General features: G+C 54.3%; 3 protein-coding genes across 19 annotated transcripts in view; 2 read left to right on the top strand and 1 right to left on the bottom strand.

Moving 5' to 3' along the window:
• Positions 1 to 836: 836 nt before the first annotated feature.
• PHF1 (PHD finger protein 1) lies at positions 837 to 5,050 on the top strand. Of its 3 annotated transcripts, XM_008584036.1 has the most exons (14): positions 837 to 1,004; positions 1,097 to 1,178; positions 1,282 to 1,377; positions 1,802 to 1,902; positions 2,015 to 2,163; positions 2,345 to 2,440; positions 2,646 to 2,714; positions 2,858 to 2,981; positions 3,092 to 3,159; positions 3,312 to 3,416; positions 3,541 to 3,730; positions 3,820 to 3,914; positions 4,175 to 4,255; positions 4,418 to 5,050. In XM_008584036.1, exons 1-14 carry the CDS (start codon positions 846 to 848, stop codon positions 4,704 to 4,706), a joined length of 1,704 nt encoding a protein of 567 aa, XP_008582258.1. In that variant the 5' UTR covers positions 837 to 845; the 3' UTR covers positions 4,707 to 5,050. The 3 variants fall into 3 exon arrangements, 2 of the variants coding, with proteins under 2 accessions (XP_008582258.1, XP_008582259.1); XR_551334.1 differs by lacking the exon at positions 4,418 to 5,050 and having other exon boundaries at positions 846 to 1,004; positions 3,552 to 3,730; XM_008584037.1 differs by lacking the exon at positions 3,820 to 3,914 and having other exon boundaries at positions 846 to 1,004; positions 3,552 to 3,730; positions 4,418 to 4,568.
• Positions 5,051 to 5,158: 108 nt separating this feature from the next.
• Positions 5,159 to 6,818, bottom strand: CUTA (cutA divalent cation tolerance homolog (E. coli)). Of its 5 annotated transcripts, none has more exons than XM_008584030.1 (7): positions 6,701 to 6,808; positions 6,567 to 6,618; positions 6,090 to 6,298; positions 5,864 to 6,004; positions 5,705 to 5,750; positions 5,537 to 5,586; positions 5,159 to 5,386 (listed from the first exon to the last, which is right to left on the bottom strand). In XM_008584030.1, the coding sequence occupies exons 1-7, from the start codon at positions 6,760 to 6,762 to the stop codon at positions 5,260 to 5,262; spliced, it is 687 nt and encodes a 228-aa protein (XP_008582252.1). In that variant the 5' UTR covers positions 6,763 to 6,808; the 3' UTR covers positions 5,159 to 5,259. The 5 variants fall into 5 exon arrangements, with proteins under 5 accessions (XP_008582252.1, XP_008582253.1, XP_008582254.1 ...); XM_008584031.1 differs by having other exon boundaries at positions 5,864 to 5,923; positions 6,701 to 6,803; XM_008584035.1 differs by lacking the exon at positions 5,705 to 5,750 and having other exon boundaries at positions 5,279 to 5,386; positions 5,537 to 5,555; positions 6,701 to 6,818.
• Positions 6,819 to 8,730: 1,912 nt separating this feature from the next.
• SYNGAP1 (synaptic Ras GTPase activating protein 1) overlaps positions 8,731 to 9,003 on the top strand; it is a 32,091-nt gene continuing 31,818 nt past the window's right edge. For 10 of the 11 annotated variants that reach the window (XR_551332.1, XR_551333.1, XR_551331.1 and 7 more), the window contains exon 1: positions 8,919 to 8,989. Coding sequence is in view for 8 of the 11 variants with exons in the window: in XM_008584022.1 (XP_008582244.1) it covers positions 8,923 to 8,989 (67 nt within the window). In the remaining 3 variants the exon portion in view is untranslated. Of the gene's footprint in view, positions 8,990 to 9,003 lie in introns of all 11 variants that reach the window. The other variant, XM_008584023.1, reaches the window with a different exon arrangement.

Here is a 9,003-nt window from a genome sequence, read left to right as displayed (position 1 = left end):
CCCGACGCCCGGACGTGCTTTCCCCGCGCGGGGGGCTCGCTTAGGTCTCTTACGTCTGCCCCTGCCCGGCTCCCGGCGGCCCCAGCTGTCACCGGTAAGGAGGCGGCGGGAGGCGCTGGTGGGGGGGCAGGGAGCCGGGGGTCGGCGCGCAGGGCGCGGGCGGGAGAGCCTTGTCGCCCTGGCCTCGGGTCGAACTGGGGCAACCAAAGTCCCTTCTCGGACTTGCTGTCGTGGGGAGTAGAGACCCGGACTGGGACACGCCCCCCTCCCGGGGCACTCGAGGAAGTTATCTAACCCGGGGGCAGGGAGCCCCGAATTTGAGAGTGACCTGACATAACCTGGCACCAGGATGATTGTTCTGAATGAGACACGCAGGCCCGGGAACACAGCCGTTTCTACTCTGGAAAACATCTTCAGAAAAGCTCCCAAAACATCTCTGGGCAACAGAGCACCCCAATTATCATACCTCTAAACAGGAGGGGACGGTGAAACTGATTGGTAACCTTCCCTTCTGCAACCATCATTTCTCCTAAAATCTCAAGGCCAGGATAAAATATCCCAGGAGCGCTCTGGAAGCTGGGAAACTAGAGAACTAGGTTGGTTGGGGGACGGGGGGAGACGAGTAGATGTTAGGGGAGAGGAGAGCCAGTCACCAGAGTTGGAAGAGCTGGAGTCAAGAAGCTGGTGAGAGGTGCCCAGTGGTTTCCTATACAGGTGTCTCAGGGATTTGGATAGTGGGGGTGCAGATCCTTGACAGAAAAATAGGCAAAGAAAATGAGGAATCTTTCTCAGCATTCACAACCTTCTCCCCATCTCATTTCTGGGTAGGCCCCCCCCAGGATGCAATGGCGCAGCCCCCCCGGCTGAGCCGCTCTGGTGCCCCCTCACTTTGGGACCCAGCTTCCCCTGCTCCCACCTCAGGCCCCAGGCCTCGACTTTGGGAGGGTCAAGATGTGCTGGCCAGATGGACTGATGGGCTGCTATACTTGGGCACCATTAAGAAGGTAAGACCTTCTACACCTGATCTCTCACTTCCTGCTCATTCCCCTTGTCTAATTCTGGTTCCCATTTCATACTCTGTGCTCACCCATTCCAGGTGGACAGTGCTCGGGAGGTGTGTCTGGTTCAATTTGAGGACGATTCCCAGTTTCTGGTTCTATGGAAGGACATTAGCCCTGGTGAGACCCTAAAGTTCCGAAATCGTGCTTCCGAACAGAAATTTGGCTTGCAGGACAGAAAGGAGATTAAGGGCAGGCCTCCTGACACCGTGTTCCCTCACAGCTGCTCTTCCTGGTGAAGAACTCCTCTGTTGTGTCTGTCGCTCTGAGACTGTGGTCCCTGGGAACCGACTGGTCAGCTGTGAGAAGTGTCGCCATGGTGAGAGGACAAGACACCCTGGACCTTCCAGGCTACCTCTGGCCCTTCCCTCCAGCACTGGTCCTTATGTCACCTGTCATGGCCTAAGTATGCAGGCCACTGCTCTGGCTAGTCTCTATTCCATAGTAACCTTGCCCCCTTCCTGCATAGGGAGAGACAACCATAGAATGGGGGTAGTGTAAGCTTTACAGGCAAAGGGTGGTTAAAATACACCCTTTTCAAACCATATGATCCTTGGCAAGTCCCTAAACCCCTAGGAGCCTCACCTCCCTCACTATAAAATGAGGATAATGCACCTGCCCCAGCAGGACCATGGTTAAGGGTTAAATAAAATAAGTAAGACTATTCCTATCCCAATACCAAGCACACGCAGGTATGCTATATGATAAGTGGCCTACTATCAACCTTATCATTCATTATTCAGCTTATCACCAGGACTGCCACGTTCCCAGGGCTCCAACCCCTGGAGAAGGAGAGGGCACATCCTGGGTCTGCCGCCAGTGTGTCTTTGCGATCGCCACCAAGGTAAACTCACCTCTCTGTTACCCCTTCCTGTGGGAGCCTCCCACCCACAGCTTCTCCCAAGCCTCTCCTCTCTCCACCCCTCTGAAGCCTCCCACCTGTTCTATCTCTGCAGAGGGGGGGTGCACTGAAGAAGGGCCCTTATGCCCGGGCTATGCTGGGTATGAAGCTCTCTCTGCCATATGGACTAAAGGGGCTGGATTGGGATGCTGGACATCTGAGCAACCGACAGCAGAGCTACTGTTACTGTGGTGGCCCTGGGGAGTAAGTAATGAGGGGTGGCAGATTATGAATGAGAGATGTAGTGATAGATCCCAGGGAATAAAAGAGAAATAACAGGGTGAGAGGAACACTGAGGGGGATGGGAGGTAGGTGACAAGCAGGGGTTGGGGCAGTTATGGGGAAGAGGGTGGCTGGAGGCCACTAATCCTATGTTCCCCCTCAGATGGAACTTGAAAATGCTGCAGTGCCGGAGCTGCCTGCAGTGGTTCCATGAGGCCTGCACCCAGTGTCTGAGCAAGCCTCTCCTCTACGGGGACAGGTGAGACCAGGGCCGACTCTCTAGGAGCCGAGGACGTCCTCTTGCTCTGTGCTGCACCCTCTCAGTTCCCCCACGCACTTCTCCACTTCAGTCCCTTCCCAATCTCTGCAGCATTTTCTCACCTGTTTGCACCATCCCTGCTTGTGAGTCCTCCACATGGTATAGTTTTCTCATATAAGGTTCTTTCCCTCTTGCCCATGTCCAGGTTCTATGAGTTTGAATGCTGTGTATGTCGGGGGGGCCCTGAGAAGGTCCGGAGGCTACAGCTTCGCTGGTGAGCTGGATTGGGTACCACTTCGGCATATCTCCTCTCTCAGTACCCCCAGTATTTCAGCCTATATGCCCCAACCTCCCACCTCAGGACTCCTCTGGCTTTTGTAATGTTTCTGTGGCCTTGACAACTCGATGTTTCTCTAGGGTGGATGTGGCCCATCTTGTCCTCTATCACCTCAGCGTTTGCTGTAAGAAGAAGTACTTTGATTTTGACCGCGAGATCCTCCCCTTCACCTCCGAGAATTGGGATAGTTTGCTCCTGGGGGAGGTAAGGGGTAGTGGAGTTTTGGGGGTTGGGGTGGGACAGGGAGACACAGAGGAAAGGGGAAGTGAGGGAATCACTGCTCCCCTGACCCCATTTTCCTTACCCTCCCCCAGCTTTCAGACACCCCCAAGGGAGAACGTTCTTCCAAGCTCCTCTCTGCTCTCAACAGCCACAAGGACCGGTGAATTGGAGGGAGGGATAGGAGAGGGGGAGGCTCAGAAAGAGATGGGCTGCAACCACCTGGAAGACCATATCTGAAAAGGATCAAGTAATGGCATAAGGGCGGCCCATTTCTACAGCACTGACCCTACGTCATTTCTCTCCTCCCCCCAGTTTTATTTCAGGGAGGGAGATTAAGAAGAGGAAATGTTTGTTTGGTCTCCATGCTCGGACGCCTCCCCCTGTGGAGCCCCCTACTGGAGATGGATCCCCGACCAGGTCACTGGTCCAGGGGGGATGGGGGAAATTCTCAGAACATTAGTCTGGCGGGTATATGTATAGAGATGGGGAGGTCTTTGGGGTGTCCGGGAGGGGGCTGGGGGGATAAGGAGGCCTCTTACAGCTTCCCTTCAGGGCAGGGCCCTGGGGGAGGGGTCTCACGTCCCCTGGGGAAGCGCCGGAGGCCGGAGCCAGAGCCCCTGAGGAGGAGGCAGAAGGGGAAGGTGGAGGAGCTGGGGCCATCCTCAGCAGTGCGCAATCAGCCCGAGCCCCGGGAGCAGAGGGAGCGGGCTCGTCTGCAGAGGGCACTGCAGGTACCAGGGCAGGAGAACCCCATGGGGCGAATGGTGGGGTATGGGAAGGAAGCAAGGATTACCTCTCAGTCCTTTGCCCCTTCTTCTAGGCCTCAGTGTCTCCACCGCCCCCCAGTCCTAACCAGAGTTATCAGGGCAGCAGCGGTTACAACTTCCGGCCCACAGATGCCCGCTGCCTGCCCAGGTCAGTGCTGCTCTGCCCCACAACCAGATAACGTTCCCAATTATTTACAGCCTCTGGACTTTTTCACCCAGAATTCTTTTCCCTTTCCCCCTTGGCTACCCATTTCCTTTCCTAGGGATACTTATAGAACCAATGTCTGGTACCTGGTATTCTGGGGCTGGGGTTCCCTTGGGTGGTAGTGTTTGAGCTCTGTCCTTTCCAGGGGGAGAGGGCCCTGTTTCCCTACTTCAGATTCTGACTTTCCCACTCTCCAACTTCAGCAGCCCCATCCGGATGTTTGCTTCCTTCCACCCTTCTGCCAGCACTGCAGGGACCTCTGGGGATGGTGAACCCCCAGACAGGTGAGATTCTGTTCCTTTACCAATGATGTCCCTCTTCCCCTCTGTTTTCTAGTTCCTTAGTCTCTAACCATTTCTTCATTCCTCTGATCCACATGTGGCTTCCATTTCTGGTCAGTTCTTGTTTGCATCTATCTGGACTCACAATTGCCTTCTTTTCCCTAGGTCACCCCTGGAACTTCACATTGGTTTCCCTACAGACATCCCTAAAAGTCTCCCCCACTCAATGACTGCCTCATCTTCCTCAGTCCCAGCCCCCTCCCCAGGTCTTTCTCGACGCTCAGCACCCCCTTCCCCTCTGTGCCGTAGTTTGTCTTCTGGGACTGGGGGAGGAGTTCGAGGTGGGGTTGGCTACTTGTCCCGAGGGGACCCCGTCCGGGTCCTTGCTCGGAGAGTACGGCCTGATGGCTCTGTGCAGTACCTGGTTGAATGGGGAGGAGGGGGCATCTTCTGAACAACCTGCTTCTGCCCACCTCCCCATTCATACACATCGGCACTTTTATACCCTGACCTCTGACCTCACCTACAGCTGGGATGTACCTGGAGAAACAGGGGGTAGTTATCCCTACTGCCCAGGCTGGAATCCAGGTGGGAGGTGGGGAAGAGGCTCTCTCTTCTCTACCCCCTTTATGATTCCTGACCACCCCTCCATCCTTCTTCCCATTTCCTTTGATGTATTTTGTTACAGCTTTTAAAATATTTTTTAAAATTATTTAATCCCTGGGGGCAGAGACTGAGGAGGGGGGATGATAAGGGATCCCGTACTCTGTATGATTGAAATAAAGAGAAATAAACAAATCTAGCAGACCCAAGTCATTCTGAAAGATGGAGAGAATACAAGAACTAGAAGTACTTCTCATCTTCCCCAACCAAATTCACATACACGACAAGAAAAAAAGGCAAAAGGCAGAGAGAACCAAATATAGGATTTACTGGGGACCTGGTCATCATCTGAAAGTCAGAGGGCATTGAAGTAGGTGAGGGGATCCTGGCAGGAACAGAGCCCATCATGGTAGGACTGTGCTGGAGTCAGAAACTGACTCTGTGACCTGGCGTACCCAATGCAGGTATGGGGAGTTCCCCTGCTCCACAGGCAATGCAATCACCTCAGCCACTTCATAAGGATGCACAGAACTGCAAAAAAGACGGGTGTGGATGTGTGTGTGGGGGTTACTCAATGATTTACCCTAAGGAGCCCATTCCCTCAGACACGAGCTCTATAGTATCCAGCAAGTCCAACCCCACAGTACACACCCTCACCCCTATCCATTTCAAAGTTCTCACCGAACAAAATCTGTCAAAGCTGGGACCAAGGAACTTTGGGTTTTAATCATCTAAAGGGCAAAGATAAACATGGTTTAATCAAGGGGTAGGATGGATTTCAGATGAGGGATGGGATCAAAGGGATCAGGGAATTGGGGAAATTTTGTTAGGTGGGGGAGGGTTTCTCACCATCAGCACCTCACTGTCTTCCTCAATCTTTCCTTTCCACTCATAGCTGAAAAGGTGAGAGGGGGAAGACAGTGGTGGAGAGCAAAGATTTCCCCCCAGGAAAAAGGCTCCCAGTCAGCCCCTAGAGTTAGGTTAGCCACCCCAACCCCTATGACTCACATGGATGTAATTTGAGGGATGAGGTTGACGCAGGCTGCTAGGCGCTTCTCCACCACAGCCCTGAAGGTGAAGAGACAGCCCCATTCTGAGCACCCCGTGACCCGGAGTTTTGCACTGGCAGCCAGGGACAGGCTTCCAAAACTGGAGAGAGGAGGAAGCAATCTTCTCCCCTACCCCCAACTCTCCCTTCTTGATCATCCTTCCTCGTTCTACCCGAGGTCCCCACCTGGCAATCTCCTTGGCGACCTTCTCGTTGGGGCAAGTGACAAAGGCTGCAGACACCGAGCCCGGAACGTAGCCGGAGCCCGAGGCCGGCGAGGGCTGGGACAGGGTACTTCCAGAGGCCATGATCATCAGGGATCGGGGTAGCAACAGAAGGCGGGAAGCCACGGGCAAAAGCGCCGGCATCCAAAGAAACGACAGGAGCAGAGCGGCCTGAGAGCAGGGGGCGAATTCGTTCTCTTCCCCACAAATACCCCGGGAAATTGCACCTCGAGAAACCTCCGCTTGAATAGACACTCAGGCTCTGCCCTCCCTCTTCCGCACCCGAAGGAAAATGTCCCCGAGGCTGGGAGAGAAACTTGGAAAATTAAGGCAAAGACTCGGTTTTCACCCACACCTCAGGGAGCCAAACCTCTGGGATTTGGGGTATAGGTAGTGGTCCAGCCTCCGAGGACCGGAAGGGGCGGGGTCGGTAACTCACCCCTCCGCCGAGCAGGATAGCGGGAGCCCGCCCCCTCCCCATGCAGCCTAAGCTGGTAGAGGAGGGTTGATATCAAAGGCCGCACGTTACACGGAGAAGGGAACCCAAACCTAGGAAGAGCGGCCTCTTCTTACCTGGGTGGCAGCCACGTGATAAGAAAACAGCGCACACCACGTGACAGCAGAAGCCAGACCATCCGAGCCTCCAGACCCAGCCAATCCTGGCCCTCACATGGGCCTGTTTGCCCCGCCTATTGGCGAGGGAGGAGCGAAGGGAGCTTGACCAATCGACAGCAGGATCTGCAGACGTGCGCGGAAGTGGCACGCCTGTTTCCGTGTAAACCGGAACAGCCAGTTGCTGGCTGAGGAGAGTCTCTGCGGCGTTCCACTGTCACGTGAGGGGGTCGGCCCTCTGGGCGGCAAAACCTCAGTGAGTGACGCGAAGGGGCCAATCGCTGGCCAGCCCCGCAGGCCACGTGATGAGAGAGCTGGCGCTATGGGAGGGGGTCGGAGACCCCGCAGTCTTGATGCGTCAGGTTGTGGAGTGGAGAATAACCCTTAAAATGCAGAATGTACCTAGTAACTGCCCCTACACTGTTTCAGAGACCTTAAGGAGTGTGAGAGTCTGAGAATGAACCTCAGGGGGTGAAGAGAGAGCCCCCTACCCTTTTGGTTAGGGCTGCGATATGTGTGGGTTGGGGAATGAACAACGATGGTCTGAGAAGCCAGCTGTCCCTGGTAGGGGGGAGTAATTAGGCAGGCACGGGCATGGCAAGACAATGGCTAGATGAGGAAAGATGCATTTTAAAAGAACAGAGCTAGACCCTGTAAATGGGATAGAGGATGATGAAAATGGGGCTGAGGCGCCCTAACTCAAACTAACTGAAAACCCAAAGCTTGAGACAGACTGATAACTCAAAGGAAAGGAGAGACAAGGGTTGCAGATTGGGGAAGTAGTGATGGTCCTTTTGTCCCCTCTCCCCTGTCTATTCCACTCTCCAAGATTGGTCCACCTCTCAGCCTTGGATCTCCTTTCTTTAACCCATCCCCCAAGGAGCCAGGACCTGCCCTACATAACCTCCCTGGAGCCCAATCACATTCAGTGACCCAAAAAATGGAGAGAGGGGCCAATGAGAGGCGAGAGAGGTGGGAGGAGGCATCAGAGAAAAAGGTTCTTGCCACTCCCCCTACCCAACATTCCTCCTCCCTCCAAGGCCTGGGGTCACTGGTCTGGTGGTGGGTGTGCCTAGGAGTTTCTCAGGCTGATGTCATGGTCTTACTTTTCTGGAGTTGGGGGTTCTCCCTGAGATCTCTGTCTTCGGGTTTGGAGTTTGTCTCTAAGAGGGATCTCTGTGGGGTCTTTCAGTATTTGCATTGGGATCTTTCTCAGGACTGAGTTTCCTTTTATGTTTTCTGCTTTGGGGGGTTCTGTGTTTTAGGATCCGTGGTCGCTCTCTCTGAGGTCTTTCAGTCTCTTCTTTATGAGTTTTGGGTCTCTGTGTTCTCCATCTCTGGGGTAGCTGAGTCTCTTTCTCTCTCATCTCACTCTAAGTCTGGCTTTTCTCTGTCTCTCAGTCTCTGAGTTATCCATCTCTGAGTCTGCAAATTCTTTTCTCTGAGATCTGAGTCTGGGGTCTCTCTCATCTCTCTAGGGGTCTCAGTTCTCTAAGATCTAATTCTAGGTCTGGGTCTTCCTGAACTTGGGTCTCATTTTATTAAGTCTGGGTCTCAGATCTTGGTTCCTGAAATCACCATCTCAGGGTATGGAGTATAAGATTTTTGTGGCTATGGAGAACACTTTTGAGAATAGATTCTCAGATTTTGCTCTTTGGCTCCTCCCTCAGGGGGGCCTGGGGTCTTTTTTTCTGAAATCAGGGGTTTCTTTTCCTCTAGATTTTGGGTCTGTGTCTCAAATTAATCCACGGGGTTGGGGGTGAGAGGGGACCAAGTTGTCTTTTCTCTTTGGGTCTGGGGTTTCAGTCTTAGAGTCTGGGGTCTGCATCTTTAGGACCGCCTGCTCTGATGTGTTTTTGAGTCAGGGGTCTCTCTCTTTCTCTCTGTTTCTCTGGGTCTCCCTGAGTAGGGGTGGGGGCTGCAGAGTCTCTCCCTCCTCCTCCTCCTGCTCTCTCCTCTCTCGCTCGCTCCCCCGCCCCCCTCTCTCTGGGCTGCCGCTGCTGCCGTTGGCTCTTATTCTCCTCCTCCTCCTCCTCTCTCCTCCTCTCTGCTCCTCTCTGCTTCTCTCTCCTCCTCTCTCCTCCTCCTCCTCCTCCACCTCCTCCTCCTTCTCCCCCTCTCTCTCCCCCTCTTTCTCTCTTCTCTTTCTCCCCCGTCCCCCCGCCCCCTCCCCCCCAGGCCTGATGAGCAGGTCTCGCGCCTCCATCCATCGGGGGAGCATCCCCGCGATGTCCTATGCCCCCTTCAGAGGTACGGTGGTGGGG

Source organism: Galeopterus variegatus, unplaced genomic scaffold (assembly GCF_000696425.1).
Source record: "Galeopterus variegatus unplaced genomic scaffold, G_variegatus-3.0.2 Scaffold3128, whole genome shotgun sequence".
NCBI lineage: Eukaryota > Metazoa > Chordata > Mammalia > Dermoptera > Cynocephalidae > Galeopterus > Galeopterus variegatus.
Note: the sequence above shows the minus strand (reverse complement) of the source record. Positions and strands in the feature narration are given on the sequence as shown.